The following is a 22,250-nucleotide window of genomic DNA, read 5'->3' as shown; positions in this document are numbered from 1 at the left end:
TCGGTAATAATTTAGTCTTTCATTCTTCGTTTAAATTTTTCAAAAATATTTATTGGTTTTTTCAGGATTCGAAAAAAATAAACACAATGCCGTGGTAATATTTTCCAAATCTAACTTTGTCTTACAACGCACTCAGCCGAATATAATATTATTGTCAGCATATATTGTCAGTCAGACACTGACAATCAGTGACAATTTTAAATATTTGACATTGCATCGGGAATATGTTGAGTTATTGATTAAATATTATTGATATATAATGTATTTGATAAATAATTGATTTAAGACGTGAACTTAATAAAAAGTTATTTATTGTGTATTATTTTTGGAAGATCCAAGCAGAGAATAAATCAGGATAATATATTCTGTGATCCAAGTATTTTGTTGTTAAAGATGTTCAAAATTGTAAGCGTTCCATAACAATATATTATTAAAAAACCACTTTAACACTTTTTCTCTTTTTTCGATTGAGTATTAGTCTTTGTTGTACAAATAAATTATTACAATCACTGAATACATAGTTAGTGAAAAAATTATCACATTTATTAACTGAATTAATAATTTGCAATTATAAAAATAACAGTTATCCAAGAACATTCAAAAGCCATCTCTTTAAATTAATGATGACATTTTCAAGTAGAATGACATTCTAGTAATGTTTACATATCCATACCAGTGTGAATTTTACTACACGTAATTTGCCGTGTAAAGACAGAAAAAGTAGGGATACACGTAAAATATTTGCGAATTATGTACCCATAGCCTTAATTCAAGTGAAAATGAATAAAATAAACTTACATCCAAAACATCATCGCTATTAAAAAGAGGTCCGGCTAAGTAAGTATTATGTGTATGAAGCAGTACAATCCAGAACATAGACAGAACTTTGATTCCGTCTAAGCATGAAAGATTGGACCTTCTTTGTGGCATCTCAAAGACTTTTTTTCCATTTGTGTATAGCGAGAAGCTAACAAATATTGATGGGATATTGCCTAGAATTAATAAAATTAATGTTAAAGATATTTGTCGTAAAAGTTATAAAACAGTTTATAATTCAATAATGATACAAAAGAGATTGTGAAACTCGTAATTCACAACAAGAGCTCCTCAAAATGTTGAAATTGTATTTCAATTAATCCTAATAAAAATTTAAGTTAACTTTAACGACGTCTTCTCAACAACCTGACATAATATACCAAACAGAATCCTCTATAAAATGTAGTAGGTATGTACTAAGTATGTTGTCCTTTATTTTTCAAGTTTAATTTTCCAGCTTTCTTATAAAGTGGTACCATTGTGGCAGTATAAATATTTTTATAACATTGATTTCTTGATAACATACATTATGGTGCAAATGAAAGGAATAAATTCGTTATTTCATAAACCGGCGACTATAAGGGAAAATCCCGAAACAGTTCGACTTTTATTTTTAAATTATGATATTTTGGCATATATGTCATACTAGTGACGTCATCCATCTGGGCGTGATGACGTAATCGATATTATTTTAAAACGGGAATAGGGGTCGTGTGCTAGCTCATTTGAAAGGTTATCCAATTATCTATTCAGTAATATCAACATCAACATAATTAGATGTACAGGGTGTCCAAAAATATTTTTTTAATTAAATTTAATTGACAAAAAGAAGAAGAATGTGTCGAATTTATTTAATTCAAAACACATTTTATTGTCACCCAAAAACAAAAGAAAATATTTGTTTCATAAATAAACATTGCTTTTCGATTAAATTCAATGTTCATACCAGCTCCCGCCAGCCACCTGCCTCTTGGAAGTTTTAGCATTTAATTTAAGCGAAAAGCAATGTTAATTTGTGAATAAACATTTTTTTCTTATTTGTGATAGCAATAAATATATTTTGAATTAAATAAATTACATACATTCTTCTTTTTCTCTCAAATAATTTAATTTAATAAATTTTTTTTGGACACTCCGTATAAATAATTTTGTAAATGTTTATACGGGTGTCTGCGTAACTTGGAACCATATGGGAAACTTTTTTAATATCAATTTTACGAAAAAAGTCATTCTTTATAAAGTGCTCTGCATAGTCTAAAACCTAAGATGCAATCATCAGATATCAAATCGATATATGAATTTCGCTCAAGAGCAAACTACCTTTATAATTCAAAATATCAAAAAATTTTATTACAAAAAGTTATTTGTAATTAAAAACCATATTCAAAAATGCAATAACAACCTTCTACTTTAAAAAAAAATTGAAATTTTCCTAAACTACAGATTCCGAACATCATTTTTATTTATTAGACATGTAATAACTCTTTTATTAATAATTTTAGGAAAAAAAGTTATTCTTCATAAAAATCTGTGCATGGTCTAAACCTCAAGATGCAACCATCAGTTATCTAAGTTTGTTAATTTTATACGAGGTGTGTCAAATAATATGAATTTAGAAAGAATTCTTTCTAAATTCATATTATTTGACACACCTCGTATAAAATTAACAAACTTGGATAACTGATGGTTGCATATTGAGGTCTAGACCATGCACAGATTTTTATGAAGAATAACTTTTTTTCCTAAAATTATTAATAAAGTTATTCTTCATAAAAATCTGTGCATGGTCCAAACCTCAAGAATTCTTTCTAAATTCTTTCTAAATTCATATTATTTGACACACCTCGTATAAAATTAACAAACTTGGATAACTGATGGTTGCATCTTGAGGTTTAGACCATGCACAGATTTTTATGAAGAGTAACTTTTTTCCTAAAATTATTAACAAAAGAGTTATTACATGTCTAATAAATAAAAATGATATTCGGAATCGGTAATTTAGGAAAATTTCAGAAATTTTTTTTTTAACTACAAGGCTGTTATTGCATATTTGAATATGGTTTTTAATTACAAATAACTTTTCATAATAAAATTTTTTGATATTTTGAAATATAAAGGTAGTTTACTCTTGAGCGCAATTCATATTTTTTGACATACCTCGTATACTGTTGACAAAATTTGATATCTGATGATTGCATTTTAGGTTTTAGACTATGCAGAGCACTTTATAAAGAATAACTTTTTTCGTAAAATTTATATTAAAAAAGTTTCCCATATGGTTCCAAGTTACGCAGACACCCTGTATTACTGAATAGAGAATTACGTATCATTTCAAATGAGATAGCACACGATCCCTATTCTCATTAAAAAAAATAATCGATTACGTCATTACGCCCAGACGGATAACGTCGCTATAAGCCAAAATATCATAATTTAAAAATAAAAATTGACCCGTTTCGGGATTTTTCTTAAAGTCGCCGGCTTATGAAATACCGAATTTATTCCTTTCATTTGCACCATACTGTTGCTTCTGTCACTATGCTACAAATAAGCAGTGAACTGATTAATATACAAAAATGTAAGTGTATGTATGTCATGCAAGAGGAACATTTGCTAACTATTTTAAAGAGTAAAATTTCTAACTATTTTGTTTTTTCTATTAACATATGACTTAATGTGAATTGCATGTTACTATGATAAATTAATGTATATAAGGTTATTCAGCAAGAGCACGAGGTGGAGGGTAAAATATACATGTATGTCATGAAATATCATTTAATGGATGCATAGCTACAAAATAATACCTACAAAACCAAAAAAGTCTACTACGAAGAAAATAGACTGAACAAAAGATATTCAATTTCTCATTAAAAAAAAATGAAGATTAAGTACATATTGATGAATAAAATATACATGGGTACTTACCCCTTTGAGTATGCAAAAAGTAGAGATCTGTCGTGGTAGATAAAATAACTAATAGTAAAAGAATGGTTAAAATGGATCTAAAAAAAATAAAATCCAAGTAGTACCTATTTTTAGTTGCAGCATATCGTATAATGTATGTAGTCTTTTTATTAAGAGTAAACAGTAGCGCGTCTTCAATATTTTTGTTTTTCGAAAGTTCTGCGAACTTTCAACAGTGAGGCAACAGTACGTCGTTAATTCGACACTGACAGTGACATTATACCGTCAAAACCAATAATTTTTATACCCATAGGCGCGCTAAATGTTGCCGAGTCACTCACGTTCGATTTCTTGTTATAGAAAATCAATTTTTAGTACCTAGATCCAATGTGACACAAAATCTAGGCATGGGATAAAAAAGTTTATTTAAAGAAAGTGTATTTTTTGTTCTTCTTAATGGCGGCACAGGCTCCTTTTTGCAATATTTTATTTAGTTACAGAGTAATTTCCACATACTAACATATTTCTCAAATTGGGTTCTGTACCAACATTCCTTATTATTTTTCACACATATTCGTAATATTATTACGAATATGTGTGAAAAATATCTCGACAAAATATTCAAAATTACAGCCGAAATCTTGGACCGCGTTTGTTGCTACCTGTTGATCGCTACTGTTGCCTCTAAAGTTATTTATTCTTGTTACTTTTATTTGTTGGTATAATTACATTGGAACGACTATACCAAAAATCCTATGTGACACATGTCATGTGTAACCAAAAAAATACAATCAAGAACAAAACGTTATTTTGTACTAAGGAATAAACTGAAGTTAAAACATATTTGACAAAAAAAGTAACCAAAAGAAAAAAAAACCAATGTTACTTACATGCCTATAATCGCATCCCTATCTAAAGGTGGATCAACGTCCTGTTTTGTTTGACACATCATTGATTCGACGCCGACCCCAAATGTGTCTATCATGTAATTGGTTACTTGAGTACCATCTGCATCTGAGCAGTTATTCGGCAAACACAGCGCCAAAGAATAACATAAAGAACATGATGAAAGGCCATCATCGATTGCAAATTCTGCCGATATCCTTGATAATAATTTTTGGAGGAAGGTCTACATTAAAAAATTTATTATTAAAACAAATTTGAAATATTATTACCTATGACTATTTCTATTCAGAAAAAAGAATTCGTAAAATAACACCACTCAAGAAAAAATGTCTTCTAGTTTTACCTTAATTAATAAAAACCTTTCAATTATTGGCCTGCAAATTGAACAAGTATACACCTACCTAATAGCCCAGTCGGGATACCATTTGACCTTGCATTAGGAGCTGCCCCAAATTTTATTTTTCTGATATTTAGGGGGGGTCAATAGTAGTATAAATTTAAAATCTCGACTGAATTTGACCGTTGCGTTAGCCGCCATCTTAATTTTAAACGAGAACCGTTTTTGCTCAATATCTTCGCCATTTTCAACTTTTCGACAAAAAATATACAAACTGAAATTGTTGAAAATGCGATTTTCTATAATTTCGTTTATTATCATTTTTTTCGTGCGGCCCATATTTTCCGAGTTATGGCGAAAAAACAGTGAGAGTTAAAGCATAATTATTGATTTATTGAATTATCTCGTTTATTATTACTTTTACAACAAATTTTAACCAATACAAAAATGAAGAGAATTAAATTTTGTACAATTTTGATCTCTTTCATTTTTTTGATAAAATCAATATTTAAGGTAGTACGTACGCGGTAAAGGCGCGAGCGTAAGACCCGATTGATTTTAAAGCAATTGTTTTTGTTCAATATCTTCCCCATTTTCAACTTTTTGACAAAAAGTGTAAGGACTGAAATTGTTGCAATTACGATTTACTACAATTTTTCGAGAAAACCAGAGGCGGGTCTAAGAGGGGGGAATGGGAAAATTCATCCCAACGGGGTCCAAAATTAAAAAAAAAATTGTTGAAATATTAAAATATGTTAGCTGACATGAAACTTAAATTTCGACAGACAAATTCAACCAATAAAACCCGCTGGTTAATAAAATTAAGTGAACTTAATGCATATAAGTTATTATTTATGTCTTTTATGTACTTAGTTTGGTTGGTGTTTCATTGGAAGTTTCAAAAATGGTATAAAATATAATTCTCTATATTTTTGTTTATGTACAATTATGTCGTAAAGTTAATAATAAATGAGACAATTCAATAATTATGCTTCCCCTCTGCTTCCACTATTTTTCTCCTTAACTCGGAGAATATTGATCGCATAAAGAAATTGTGGAAAAGAAATTGTAGGAAATTGCGTTTCTAACAATTTTAGTTCCTACTGTTTTTGTCGAAAAGTTGAAAATGGCGGAGATATTAAGCAACAACGGTTCTCCTTTAAAATCAATATGGCGGCTAATGCAAGCGCGGAATTCAGTCGAGATTTTAAATTTACACTACTATTGATCTCCCCTAAAGGATAGAATTATAAAATTTGGGGCAGCTCGGAAAAAAGATTCAATTCGGTAATTAAGCTCCCCCCACCACTTTTTATTATTTTCCCACTTAACTCAGAAAATATCCACCGCATGGATTGGAACAATTTAAGTTGAAAATGGCGTATATATGGAACAAAAACAATTGCTACAAAATCAATCAGGTCTTACGCTCGCGCCATTATCGCATACATACTACCTTAAATATTAACTTTAGCAAAAAAATGAAAGAAACTAAAATTTTGTAGAATTCAATTCTGTCTATTTTTGTATGGGAACATTTTTGTCGTAAAACTAACAATAAACGAGATAATTCAATAAATATGCTCTATTTATATATAACTGTCACTATTTTCCGCTATAACTCGGAAAATATCGATGGCACGAAAAAACTGTAAAAATAGAAATGATAGAAAATTACATTTTCAACAATTTTGGTTGTTATACTTTTTGTTGAAAAGTTGAAAATGGCGGAGATATTGAGCAAAAACCGTTCTCGTTTAAAATCAAGATGGCTGCTAACGCAATGGCGGAATTTAGTCGAGATTTTTAATTTGTACTACTATTGCCCCCCCCCCCTAAAGATTAAAAAAATAAAATTTGGGGCAGCTCCTAATGCAAGGTTAGGCCTGTTATTCGTCTAACCCGACTGGACTATAAGTACACACATCCGAAAAGTCTAAGGGTACTTTTATAACATAATAAAATTATTAAAACTAAATTCAAGTGATCTTCTTCTTCTATAAGTGCCATCTCCACGACAAAGGTTGTCAATCATCATGGCTATTTTGACCTTCGAGGCAGCTGCAAGCTGAGCAACCAAACCACTCTATCAGGTTCTTCAACTTAAAAACGCGTCTTCTTCCTATGAATTATGAGTCTTAAGATGTTATATATTTCGCCTCCTATCACATAGCATCCCTATAGCACGCCACTGCATTTAGCGATTTAAATGATATCTCTCCATTATTCTCCATTATTAGCAATTGCAAAACTAAATAAAAATCCACATATACATCGAAGATCAAGTCCCAATTGGGTGCGTTTTTGTCTCTAAGATGAAAAGTAATATTTCTTTATTAATAAAGAAATATTACTTTTCATCTTAGAGACAAAAACGCATATTGAAATTTTGTTAAATTTTTAATAGCCATTCTCGTCAGTATAACCGTTTAAGTTGGTACAATAATCGAGAAAAAATTTTTAGTGAAGGTAACCAAAAATTATTACAGCACCTAAATTGACTAGCGACTTGCAGCGGACACACCAGGTAACCATAGGCATTGACACTGCAAGAAATCGTCCCCATGAAGCCAATTTCTACAGTCGAAGGCCATTAAGTTATCCACCTCTGAGTGCCCTCAGAGATGTCAATCTCCAGAGGACATCGCACTGCAAAATTAGAGTGGTGTCAAGAATATCAAAACCGGGATGCAAATAATTGGGCTACAGTTTTATTCTCCGACGAATCTAGATTTGGATTTCATCCAGATTCTCGTAGAGTAGATAAGTAGTGTAGGAAACAGAGATTGAACCTCGCAAAATGGACACATGTCCGGTTTTATTTTTATTAAACTCTAAATTTTTCTTAAAAAAATTCGCCCTGGAACCCCCTTTTCATCCCTTTAAACGGGGTAATTTGTGGTTTTTACGAAACGTAGCCTTCCTGTACGTCTTGTAAAAAATTTACTTGATAGTAAAATGAAGAAAACTATATTTTCTAATATTTATTTCTCGACAGCGTATGTCTATCACCCACCGTTTAGCGGAAGTGGCGCCCCAAAGTTGACAAATTTTTAAAAAGATGTTTAAAAAAAATTATTTTTCCATAAATGTAATGAAAATTAAGAAGAAACCCTGAGGCAATTAATCATAAATAATTGGCTGATTTTTTGGTATAAGTTTCAATTAAGGGCAATTGCAAATTTTTAATTACAGGGTGTTACATTTTAAAAAACCCCTTTTTATACCATCTAAACCGCCTATACTAGAGTAAAGAAACTTTCAGAGATTATCCATGTACTAGTGTTATTTACAAATTTGTATAATGCACCTCCATATTTTCCCCGGAACCACCCCAAAAAAGAGAATTAATAAAGAAAATAATCGAAAATTGATTTTGGGCTAACACTGTGGTTTTAGGGTGCAAAGAAAATAAAATATGCATAGGTCATAATGTGTAGAAGACAGTGTGTTCTTTTATTTTCCATAAGTACGTTATCCATAAAATGAATAGGTGACGAAAAAAAAAACAAAAACTGGAGCCCGTCAAAGCATTTCTGAGGTTTACGACGCCACTGTGCCGTAACGGTGACTTATGCGAGAACAATGCATTGGACCTTATTTGTAGAGAAAATTGTGGTCTTTAATCCTGTATAAGTTTTGTTTTAAAAAGTGCATAGGTAATAAGAAAATCGTCAAAGTATACTCACCAAGGGATAGGGGTAGTTTCTGCAGTTTATTTTCAAGGATAGTGGTAGTTTCCACAGGGATGTTGCAATAATCATAAATATATATTTATGAAAAACCCTATTGATGGAGCATTCCATATGGATCAAAAAGCAAAAGCAATTTTTTTTCAACCCCCCCTTTATTTATTTTTTTGCTACAGCGGTTGCATTAAGAAATCGCTTTTAGTGTCCATGCATGAGTAATAAGAACGTGCATAAAATGATGTATGAAGCATTTTAATAAAGGGCATGGTGTGTGAAGGATTCCATAAAAATCACTTTCTTTCTTAATTCTCCTTTTTTTGGAGTGGACCGGAAAAAAATGGGGGTGCATTATATAAATTTTTAAATAACACCAGTACATGGATAATCGCTGAAAGTTTTTTACTCTAGCATAGGCGGTTCAGATGGTATAAAATGGGGTTTTTTAAAATGTAACACCCTCTAATTAAAAAATGGGAAACTGTCCTTACCTTTAACTAACCGCGCATCAAGTTATGACATAACTACACGCGTGGCGTACTTTATACGCCACAAGAAAATACACAATAACAGCGGATTTGTTTATTTTTTTTTAAATACACTTAGTTGTTTGTTATAAATCTTATTTGGCATCAGTGAATACTTGGAGTTCCTTCTCAGTAAGCCAATTGGGATTTATAACTGGAATTACGGAATAACTGGATTCCATGATAAATAAAATTGCTAATAAAAAATTTTTTGAAATGTGATTTTTTAGGGGAGAAAAAGTATTGTTTATAAAGAAAAATATAGTTTGTGCCATAATGGCTAAAAAACAATTGAAATATGTACTTATATTACTACTTATATTAATATAATCGTGGCGCATATTGTGCACCACCGGAAACAACAAATAATAAACTGTAAATTACGATCTTCCCAGAACGCCGATTATAACGAAACTAAAACCAAATTGTAAAGCACATTCCACTGATAGGTTAGAGACATAAATAAGGTCAAAAATTAAATTTTTAAATATATTTGCAGTATAATTCTTATATCTGGCGTACAAAATACGCCAGCGCGTGTAGTTAAAGGTTAAATAAATGAAACCTATACCAAAAAATCAGCCACTTATTTATGATTAATATCCCCAGGGCTTCTTCTTATTTTCATTACAGTTAGGGAAAAATAATTTTTTTTGTAAAATATTACCCTTTTTAAAGGGATGAAAAGGGGTGTTCCCGGGCGAAATTTTTTAAGAAAAAGTTAGTCTTATAGTAAGCACTCCTTGATATACCATAAAAAAATAAAACCGGACGTGTGCATTTTGCGAGGTTCAATCTCTGTTTTCTACACTAAAGGGTGTGAAGACCATCTGGAAATTTAAAAAGCTTAAAACATATCCAGTACGTTTACACATACAGAAGTGGCAGAGTAATGGTATGGAGTGGAATAATAGTCGGTGACAAAATGGACTTCGTTTTTACAAACCACTTCTTTAAGAGCTCTATAAACGATCAAATTTGCTTGACAAATTTGTTTGTCAAACTTCACGTTCTCATCAAAAACACACAACACGTCTCAAATACATCGGTACACTATCAAATAATTTGACAAACACGTGAAATTTAACGAATAATTTGATAGTTTACAGAACCTTTTACAGCTCAGCAGTTTCTCTACACCATTATATAGCCTATCGTTCGTCCGTTTATTGACGCGGTTGGTCAAAACTTCTGAAATGGAGAATTGATGCTAAACTTCTGCACAAATAACGAACTTAAAATAAACAACACATTTTTGGACCACAAAGACCAACACAACTATACATTCAATAACACCCGTGGACAAAGATCTATGATAGATTATGTTGTAACCAACAGAGATATACATCCATCAAAAATAATCGACGTAAGATGCCTCAACTCAGCAGATGTAGGTAGCAACCATAGCCTAGTATTATGTAAAACAGGAATCATTATGAAATATTTCACACCTAAGAGGGCAGCACCAACACAAACAAAAATCAAAGTCGAAGGACTGCATACGGAATCCACGGAATATTTATACAGAAAAAGAATATCAGAGAAGATTGCTGAGAATGGAATGTTAGAAAATGATAACATCGATAAAAGCTGGCAAAAACTCAAAGATAACATAATCGACGCTGCAACAGAATCACTTGGAGAGAGAAAAGTAACGAATACTCACATATTAAAGAAGAAAACCCCGTGGTTTAGAGAAGAAGGTAAGATAAAATGCGAAAAAAAGAAGAAAGCCTTTTTACAATACAGAATAAAACAAACACAACAGGCATACAACCACTACAAACGAATCAGAAACGAAACGAATACTTTAGTGAGGCAAATAAAAAGGGAGCACTGGCAGAGTTTCTCAAAACAGATGGAACACGACTTGTACGGAACACAAAAAGAAGTATAGAGAATGACCAGAGGGCAAAGAAAGGAGATGAATGAATTAATAAAAGCGAAACACATTCAGAAGGAAACATGGGCAGACAACTTCCGATCTCAATTTGCTAAAGGCGACGATAATGAACCACCAACACCTGAAGTTAAGACAAATGAAAAAATAAACATCGATGAGGGAGAGGTAAAGGAAGCATTAAGAAAATTAAAAAATAGAACATCTCCTAAAGTACGGAGGACAAGATCTATCTAAACAACTATTAAAACTAATACAAAAAATAATGGAACAAAACAGAATACCACAAGAATGGAGATCAAGCATCCTAATACCTCTCTTCAAAAAAAGGAGGCAAATCAGACCCGGGGAATTACAGAGGGATTAACTTATTAAACACAACATTAAAATTAACAACAAAAGTGATAACAAACAAATTGAAGGAAATTATAACATTAGCAGAAGAACAACAAGGTGTTAGGTCGGGAAGGTCATGCACCGACGCTATATTTTTTATAATGTGGCAAGTTCAAGAGAAATCGTTGGAATACAACAAACCGGCATATTTATGTTTCGTGGACCTTAAGAAAGCATTTGACAGGGTCACATTAAAGGACGTTATCCACTTGTTATACTCGAGAGAGGTACTTCTGGGGATAATTAAAACGGTAGAAAACATCTACCAGAACAGCACAATAAAATTAAAAGTGAAAGATGAACTAACTGACCCAATTGAAGCCGGCAATGGGATAAGACAGGGGGATTCGTTGAGTCCTTTATTGTTCAACCTGCTCATGGACGAAATAATAACAAAATAAAAACTAAAAAAGGATACCAAATGGGAGAAAAACAACTTAAAATAATCTGCTATGCGGACGATGCAATACTAATCTCTCAAAGTGAAGATGATTTACAACGTATGCTGCACCAATTCAACATAATCGCCAGAAAATTTAACATGTTAATTTCGTCAACAAAGACAAAATGCATGGTTATAACAGCAGATCCAATAAGATGTAAATTGGAGCTGGAAGGTCAGATAATAGAACAAGTGATGGAGTTTAAATACCTAGGCATCACACTATCTAGCTACAGAAGGCTCGAAACAGAAGTGGAAGATCAAGTGAATAAAGCAAACAGAGCCGCAGGTTGCCTGAATGATACAATTTGGAGAAATAATAATATCGGAAAAGAAATGAAAGGCAGAATTTACAAAACAGTCATCCGACCAATAATGACATACGCGGCAGAAACACGACCCGACACAGAGAGGACAAAAAGATGGCTCGAAACAGCGGAGATGAAAACCCTTCGAAAAATCGATGGTAAGACTCTATGGGACAGAGCTGGAAGTACAGTGGATAACATAATACCTGGGTAAGAAACAGAAGAATAAAATGGAATGATCACATAAGCCAAATGACAACAAAAAGGGGAGTCAGGACAGCGAGAGACGGTTCCCCGATAGGAAGACGATCAGTGGGAAGACCACGAAAACGATGGAACGACAACTTACTAGAGGCACATTGAAAAAACAGACAGAGTCATGTCTATACAAAAAGAAGAAGAAGGTCAAAACTTTCACCTCATCCATGATAATGCTCATTCAATGTCGCACGCCCGATGACAGGCTGGCTTATTAACGAAGGTACTGATGTGTTGCCTTGGCCAGCAGAATCCCCTGACCTGAATCCCATAGAACATGTGTGGGAGATGCTTCAACGAATAATTACTTCACATATTATGGGTAACCTATACACGTCGTTTCGTTTAACAGGATATCGACACGGGTACCTTAACAGGATATCGACAATCTTAATCTTATTTTGTCTAAGAAAGACAGTTGTGGAGCCGTAATAAACCAGAGTAAACGCCATACTGTATACTAATTTTGTTTTTGAAGTTATACTTCTTTAAGCGCGATTGGGAGTGAATGTAAATGTGCGCAAATTCATAAAAAATTGTTGGTGCTACGCGCAGATACGTTACACGTTTGCTCTAATTGGGTATTTCAATGACATGTCAAAAATTATTCAATATGGCGGCTGTGGCTGAAACATGGTTAAAGAAGGTGTTGTCATTTTTATTATTATGGTTGTTAAGTTGTCTTTTAAAAGTTGTAAGAACAGAGACAAAATTTAGTTTATAGTTGTACTGAATTTTTAAATAGTTAGTTTTTATATAAATTTTTGGACTTATTAATATACGGGGTGCGCTAAACCTCTGGTTTTCTTTGATTACGGTTAAATTATGGGATATACAAAAAATGTTTTTTACAAAATTATTGTATATCTAAGCCGTCTCTAATTTAAAGTTATCTTCAATTATACAGGGAGAGTCAGAACGACGGTACGAACCAAAGTTGCGTTTTTTAAAATGGAACACCATATATATTCAATCATTTTGCATATATTTTTTAAAAATATTAAGAATTTATAAAAGTTATTATAGGCCTAAAGTTAACAGTTTTCGAAATATTTACATTTTTGTTGAGGGCTGTGAATTAGGCTTTCAAGGTAATAAAAATTTAAATGACATGTGAAAGTTTTTTTAGTATACTGTTATTTTTAAATAAATTAACATATTTGACATATATTTATAAAATATACAGTTTTATCACTATTTTAAAATACAAACTTTTCTAATTTTTTTTAAATGGCACACCCTGTATATTAGTATTGCCTTTTGTAGTAAATATTACAATATTTCTTTTGGTATAGGGTTTTATGTATCTAGCATGTTTCGTTTTTGTAGATACTTAAAAAAATTTATAGATTTTACGGTTTTGCGGATTTTTTATTAAAAATAATAATTATAATCTGGTTTTAGAAACGTATATTAAAATATCAAATATAAAAATAAAAACGTAATTAAGGATTAAAATATATCGTATAATAGTACAATTCAATTGAATTTAATAACTTAAAATTATTTTACAAAAAATATTTTACAATACTAATGAATGTATAAATTAGTTAATAAATTAAATAAACAACTAAATTTGATATGTACCCGAGCAATTTTTCTACCACAGCAACTTTCCTGTACCAAATTCATTATTGTTAGTTATATTGTATTGTATATCTGTAAGTAAGATCAGTTAAACTTTTAATTTACCTTTTAAATCGAATTTTTCCCAAGCGACACTTTAACAGTTTTAATTTCACGACCCGAAGGGGAGTGAAATTAAGTCAAAGTATTAGTGTCAAAGTGATAATAATTTTAGAGATCGAGTACAATTTGCTGCGATTATTTCATGAATAAAACTGTTTAAAACCAAAATTTTATTGTAATTTATTTATGTAGGTACAATTAGTACAATTAAACACACAGTTGTTATAAATATTTGACGGTTGAAAGTCATCACTTTTATAACTTTTAAAACATTAATTGTCATTAATGTCACTGAATGTATTTTTTCGTAGCAACGAAGGGCATCTCACGTAATATAATTGACGACGGGATATTATCAAAAATTATTACTTTAATTTTTATTTCTGTAGCTTTTTATTGGTCAGAATCTCCTATAAATGAAATAATTGCGGCTATAAAATATCCGCGAATTGTAAAATCTATAGTTCTTTTTTAAATATTTACAAAATCAAACATGTTATGTACATACAACGTTATACCAAAAGAAAGGTTGTAATATTTACTACAAAATGCTATACTAATATATAGGGTGTTCCATTAAAAAAAAATAGAAAATTTTGTATTTGCAAATAGTGATCACACTGTATATTTTATGGCTATGGCTATAAGTAAAGGATATTAAATTATTTAAAAGTTACACTTAATTATAAAAACTTTGACCTACCACTTACATTTTTATTACCTTGGAAACGTAATCCACAGCCCTATAAATATTACCATTTTTCTCAATAAAAATGTAAATATTTCGAAAATTATTTACTTTAGGCCTATAAGACCTTACAAAATGTTTCATACTTTTAAAAACTATATTCAAAAATGATTTAATATATAGGGTGCTCCATTTAAAAAAATACAACTTTGGTTCATACCGTCGTTCTGACTCACCCTGTATAATCGAAAATAATTTTAAATTATAGACTGTTTTGATATACATTAGTTTTGTTACAAAATTTTTTTGTATATTGCATTATTTAGCCGTAATCAAAGAAAACCATAAGTTTGGCGCACCCTGTAGAAAAAAAAGAATGTGTGTGTACTTTGTACGTACGTTAGAAGTTAGCGTTCTATTAAAATTGTGTAGAAAATCTGAAGTTTTTTATATATTCTACGATTTCTCAAGGGAAAAGCAATTTTTTGGACGCTCCACTTCATCAAAAAATGACGGAATTGTTTATCGAGAATTTACGATTTTCAATGATTTTATAAAATGTGTGTATCTGGGCCACTAGATTAAATTAAAAAGAGGCAATCAAACAAGGGTTAAGTAGGAGATTAAATTGGATTAACATGGGAAGCTTACGGAAAACTGAAGAAAATCTATACCTAGTCTCAGTGGCTAGTCCACCTCGTCTCTACGTGAAATAGTCATGTCCTCAAATCGTTTGACATAATGTCCAATTCATTATTAACTCAACATTACACAGTGATGAGCGCGCTAATAACCGGCAAAATAACGCAAAAAAAGGAGAACATATTAAGTTGTGAGATAAAAAGAAATGAAACTAGTGGAGGTGGGAAATTTAAAAGTAAAAACCTTTTACATTCTGTTTATCGTTTCCCACCTTTAAACGTATCAACGGAATATCGTCGGTCTAATGAGCAAATTGCCTCAGTCCATTTTTTCAGAAAATTGTTTTTTGGTGTCATCTAGTAGTAGACGGTAAAAGCTACCGCCTGACAATTCCCACAAGCGCCACTATTTTTTTATTTCGCGCCAATTTTGCTTAAACGAATTTTGCTGAAGTCCAAACGTTCTTTCCCATTCAGACGAATATTGCCTATATCAGTGTTTCTGAAGTTGTTTTGATTGAAAACGTTAGAAATTGTAAGTAAATAAATATATTTTAACTGTTATTATTAATACGAATATAGTATATAAGTAGAAAGTTGGTTTAAATATTTTGTTTAACTAATTTTGGTCAATTATGCATTGCATGGAGGCGCTTTTCCCTTTTTTTAATTTTGATCAAAAGTTTCTTGTCTCTCCTGTAAAATTTTAAATTTGTGACTTAGGCAATTTGCTCATTAGACCTACGATATGTAAACTAAAACTGTCACTGTCACAGTGGCAGTTGCCAAACTCGTCCGGCATGTCTATAGGTTCTATAGGAGGAAAACAATAAATAGAATATAAATTTATAGTTTTTTATCGCTAGATTTCCTATCTCCACTAGTTTTATTTCTTTTTATCTCACAACTTAATATGTTTTGCGTTATATTGCCGGTTATTATCACGCTCATCACTGTATTTCTTCATGTTTTACCTTTCCAATGGATTTGATCCATTTATTTTCGTAATTTAACAAGCATCAACTAAGTTTTAAAAATATATTATATTTATATATCCACCTCGATATTTGGCAGTAGTTATTAAATTTTAAGGAAATACCTAAAAAGGTCGATTTTTATTTTTAAATTACAATAATTGTTTGATATATTATTTCAGACTGGTGACGTTATCCATCTGGGCGTGGTGACGTAATTGATAAGTTTTTTAAATGGGGATAGGGGCCGTGTGGTAGCTCATTTAATGGAGTGTTCAGTTCTCTATGGAGTAATATAAACAATAATATTATTTATAAAGGGTGGCCAAAAAACTAATTCTTGAATTAAAATAATTGACGCAAAAAGAAGAATGTATGTAATTTTTTTAACTTAAAATACATGATATTGCTGTCAGAAAATAGAAAAAAAATGTTAATTTGGTAAATAAACATTGGTTTTCGCTTAATGGGAAAGGAACAATATGAAAAATGTTGACGCTTGTCAAAATGTTTAATGTATTTTAAATGTAATAATTTTTTTCGAATCCTGAGAAGTCGAATAAGTGTTTTTGAAAAGTTTAAACGCAGAATGAAAGATTACTTTATTACCGAGGGCCGAAAGTCCCTTAAAATGAATAAAATGTTTCTTTGGAATGAGATATTTGAAATTAAAAATCACACTAAATTTTCTCTTAAATTTTCACCCCTGTAAGTTATTAAAATAAACGTAACAGAAGTTTTCAGGGATTTTCGGCCTTCGGTAATAACATAGTCTTTCATTCTGCGGTTAAATTTTTCAAAAATACTTATGAGTTTACTCAGGATTCGAAAAAAAATTAATCCCATTTAAAGAGCATTGAAGCCGAAAGCTCGTACCCATACCCTTAATTTAAATGTTCAAACTGTCAAGCAGTAGTTGGGAGGCTGTCTGTGATTTAATTTAAGCGAAGAGATATGTTTATTTGTAAAATAAAGATTTTTTTCTATTTTATGACACCGGTACCATGTATTTTGAGATAAAATAAATTACATACATTCTTCTTTTTGCGTCAATTAATTTAATTCAAAAAATATTTTTTGGTCACCTTGTATAAATAATGGTATTAATGTTAATATTTCTGAATATATAATTGAAAACCCTTTCAAATGAGCTACCAAACGAGCTGTATTCCCATTAAAAAAAAATCATCGATTGCGTCATCACGCTGTAATAGATGACATCACTAGTATAAAATATATGCCAAAAAAAACTGCCAAAACAATAAGAATAAAAATCGACCTGTTTCGGCATTTCCTTAAAATCTAATAACTACTACAGTCGAACCCGCTTATTAGAATACCTGTTATAGGAATATCCCGGTTTAAGGAATAGAAACTTTAGGTCCCGAAACATTTCTACTAGCAACCAATGATCGGTTATTAGAATAACCCGGTTATAGAAATACTTTTGCTTGGCACCAAGGCTATTTCAATAAGCGGGTTCGACTGTATACTGTCAAATATCGAGGTGGACTCTTTTCTTTGGCCCACCCTGTATATTAAATAAATGAAGATTATACTTACCGTACTTTGGAAGTATGATAAATCTCTGTTTATGGCTGAAACGTTTACGCCGATATGAGCAAGACAGTATTTTCCAAAAATTTTGTCTTTTGTAGATGCTATTTCTATGCATTCATTAAAATCACCCATATCTCCGAAATTAAGGGAGAGGATACCCACAGGTATCTTTGAGGTGGCATCCAGCACTAAAAATACCTACTTAAGTAAAATGTTTTCCACGCGATCAAATAGAAGAACTAAATAAAGGATAAAATGGTGCCTACCAAAAAACGCTTAGAATCTAGGAGAAAAACACGAGAGATTGGAATGTTTATAAAGATTAAATGTTATGTTTTTATGGGATTAGCCACAGTAAGGTTGTAATGTCAATTACACCTTTTACCTTGTAACGATAATATAATTTTATCGTCTCGAGTACGCCAATGAATTAAGTAAAACCTGTTTTTGTACCGTCTTGGACGATATAAAAGTAGGATCGAAAAGCCTAGTTGACTATTATTCTTGGAGCGTTGATCGAAAAATAATAAACAACAGCGAGATATAAGAGGTGACCATATATAGGTAGTACTTCCTAACCATTTTCCGCTGTCGTTTTGCCGAGCTGAGCGAATCCGACAGTTTTCCTCTTACCTGTCCTTTTACCTATACTTATGCGAACGGTGATCGTATATCCCTAATATGTATTTTCATCTGGCGAGCTGAGCGGGATTCCCTTTCTTCCCTTTCCTTATACATTCATGTCGTATTAATAAAAGCAATTTCCATTTCACGCGATTGTCAAAATTATTCATTCACGTACAAAATATCGTCACATCGGCCCTAACAGAAAGCATGATGCGTAGATTATAAATATATTTTATTCAAATAAAATAGAGAATGTGGAGAAATCCCCTTACGAATAATTCACACATCCACCATTTTGGGTTGGGAAAATTTTTTGAATAGAATTAAAGATCCAAACACTAGTTCTTAGAAGAGGCCGAAACACATTTCTAAGAACTACTGTTTGGATCATTAATTCTATTCAAAAAATTTTCCCAACCCAAAATGGTGGATGTGTGAATTATTCGTAAGGGGATTTCTCCACATTCTCTATTTTATTTGATTGATTTCGTACGAGTGGTCGTTAAACCAATAACTTCTCATCTTTTGTTTTAAACATATGTTTTACTTTAAGTAATTAGGGAATTAAAACATGAGACTGTCATTTTCAGATTTAGCGTAGATCTACGCTTCTGCTATGTCTTGGTCTCGAATGTTGTTTTTGACTGGAATGTGTCTAAAGATATTCAACCTCTCATCTTTACTGATGAGCCCAGAGAGGTTGAAGAGGGCGAAACACATTTCTAAGAACTAGTGTTTGGATCTTTAATTCTATTCAAAAAATTTTCCCAACCCAAAATGGTGGATGTGTGAATTATTCGTAAGGGGATTTCTGCACATTCTCTATTTTATTTGATTGATTTCGTACGAGTGGTCGTTAAACCAATAACTTCTCATCTTTTGTTTTAAACATATGTTTTACTTTAAGTAATTAGGGAATTAAAACTTGAGACTGTCATTTTCAGATTTGGCGTAGATCTACGCTTCTGCTATGTCTTGGTCTCGAATGTTGTTTTTGACTGGAATGTGTCTAAAGATATTCAACCTCTCATCTTTACTGATGAGCCCAGAGAGGTTGAAGAGGGCGAAACACATTTCTAAGACCTAGTGTTTGGATCATCAATTCTATTCAAAAAATTTTCCCAACCCAAAATGGTGGATGTGTGAATTATTCGTAAGGGGATTTCTCCACATTCTCTATTTTATTTGATTGATTTCGTACGAGTGGTCGTTAAACCAATAACTTCTCATCTTTTGTTTTAAACATATGTTTTACTTTAAGTAATTAGGGAATTAAAACTTGAGACTGTCATTTTCAGATTTGGCGTAGATCTACGCTTCTGCTATGTCTTGGTCTCGAATGTTGTTTTTGACTGGAATGTGTCTAAAGATATTCAACCTCTCATCTTTACTGATGAGCCCAGAGAGGTTGAAGAGGGCGAAACACATTTCTAAGAACTAGTGTTTGGATCTTTAATTCTATTCAAAAAATTTTCCCAACCCAAAATGGTGGATGTGTGAATTATTCGTAAGGGGATTTCTCCACATTCTCTATTTTATTTGATTGATTTCGTACGAGTGGTCTTTAAACCAATAACTTCTCATCTTTTGTTTTAAATATATTTTATTAACGAAATTAATGAGTAATTAAGGCTAATTATATTATCTTTTGTATGTTTTGACTCTAAATAAAAATGTCTTAAAAAGCGAACACTTTTCTTCGACTGATTTAGTTACCTGGAGCAACAACGCAACGAACTCGTTATAACCTAAAGCGGACTATGATTTTTGGCACTCCCACAAACGGCTGTGAACTAAAGTATTTTGTAGCTGATCCCCATCTGGCTCGAGCAACATCTCTTTCATTGTCGTATATCCCCGGTGACCTGGAACCCATACTAGTGTAACACTGTTCTGCCATCTGTCGAGTTCTCTGTCGTCTTTTAACTGTTTTTGTTATTATTTTTTAGTTTTATATTCTTTATTATATTCTCGTTTTTTTATGTTTATTTCCATTTAGTTTATCATGTTCTTTTCTGTTCTTTTTTGTTTCTTTCTTGGAATAGCAGTACGCCTTAAATTGGTAACTATTTTACAAAATTATGTATGTCTGGATTTGTACAATACCTGTATTTTTTACTTCTTCTTCTTCTTCCTTCTTGTATGTAGGCTTTAAATCCTGTTTCTTCTCCAATATTAGCCTCCTAAATTGTTACCGCAATATCTTTTTCTTGGTCTGCCAATACTTCTTCGTCCATTTGGTGACTTATCTCGTGCTATTCGTGCCCTATTCTTTGCCATTCTACTGTGTTCGTTCCACTCCTGTTTCCGTTTTGTCACCCATCCATTTATGTCTTCTACATCGCATGATCTTCTTATGTTTTCGCTTCTCTCCCTGTCCAACAGACTTTTCCCTGATATTCGTCGGAGTATTTTCATCTCTGTTTTTTCTAGTAGTCGTCTCGTTTTAGATGTGCCATGTCTTGTCTCCGCCGTGTACGTCAATATAGGTCTAATTGTTGTTTTATCTCTCTCTTCAATCCTGACCCCCCAGAGGGAGTGTAGTGGTCGACGTGATGTCGTGTATTGTCCGTCTCCAAAGATCTCTGTCTCTGGTCATTTCTTTTAATTCATACATAGGTCTTTTGCATATTCCTGTAATTTGATCGATCCATCTTGTTGGGGATCTTACTCGTGATCTTCGGCCTTCCACCTTTCCTTGTATAATGAGCCTTTCCATGTTTTCTGTGTTTGCTCTCATAACATGTCCAAAGTATTTTAATTGTTGGAGATGGACGTTACTGGAGAGTCGTTGGCTAACTTTTAGCTCTCTTAAAATTGAAGTATTTGTTCTATGGTCGGTCCAATTAATTCGTAGCTTTCGTCTCCAACAGAACATTTCAGTGGCGTGTATCTTTCTTCTTTCTGAATTTCTCAGGGTCCAAGATTCACATCCGTAGGTCAGTATTGGGAATATTAAGCAGTTGAATCAACCTCATCTTTAACGCTATTGAAATTTGACAGTCCTTCCATATTGTGGTCATTTTTGCTGTGGCGACTTTTGTTAGATCACATCTACGTTTTATTTCTTCCTGTAGTGACCCTGTGTTTGTGATTAATGATCCCAGAATATGAGCTCACAACCTCAAACCGATAAATTGTGGTTATGTGTGGATGATTGTTATGTAGTCTATCCACTATCATGATCTTTGTGTTTGATATGTTTAATTGCAGACCAAATATTTGACTTTCGTTTTCAACCAGTCTTATAAGATCAATCAGCTCTGCTTGACTATTTGCAAGAAGGGCTGTGTCATCTGCGAAACATAGGTTGTTTATTTTATGACCATTTATTGAGATGCCTTTTTCCCATCCTTCAAGTGCTCTTCTCATAATATGCTCTCCATATATATTGAATAATTGTGGAGATAGTATACATCCCTGTCTGACACCCCGTTCTGGGTGAAATTCGTTTGAAAGTGTGTCAAGTACTTTATCTGATCCAGTAGTGTGTTCGTATAGTTCAGTTATAAGCGAAATAAGGTGTTGGGGTACGCCTACTTCTTTTAGTATTCGCCATAAGTGTCTGTGTGTTGTTTTATAGATTCC

At 32.1% G+C, this 22,250-nt stretch overlaps 1 protein-coding gene across 3 annotated transcripts in view; it reads right to left on the bottom strand.

The window, feature by feature from the left end:
• LOC114339893 (nose resistant to fluoxetine protein 6-like) overlaps positions 1-22,250 on the bottom strand; it is a 123,646-nt gene that overhangs the window by 84,507 nt on the left and 16,889 nt on the right. For all 3 annotated transcript variants that reach the window (XM_050645511.1, XM_050645514.1, XM_050645513.1), the window contains exons 3-6: positions 18,039-18,223; positions 4,611-4,849; positions 3,742-3,818; positions 799-992 (exon numbers count right to left, since the gene is read on the bottom strand). In XM_050645511.1, coding sequence (XP_050501468.1) covers positions 799-992; positions 3,742-3,818; positions 4,611-4,849; positions 18,039-18,223 — 695 coding nt within the window. The remainder of the gene's footprint in view (positions 1-798; positions 993-3,741; positions 3,819-4,610; positions 4,850-18,038; positions 18,224-22,250) is intronic.

This window comes from Diabrotica virgifera, chromosome 3 (genome assembly GCF_917563875.1).
Source record: "Diabrotica virgifera virgifera chromosome 3, PGI_DIABVI_V3a".
NCBI lineage: Eukaryota > Metazoa > Arthropoda > Insecta > Coleoptera > Chrysomelidae > Diabrotica > Diabrotica virgifera.
This window is presented reverse-complemented; position numbering and strand designations above follow the sequence as displayed.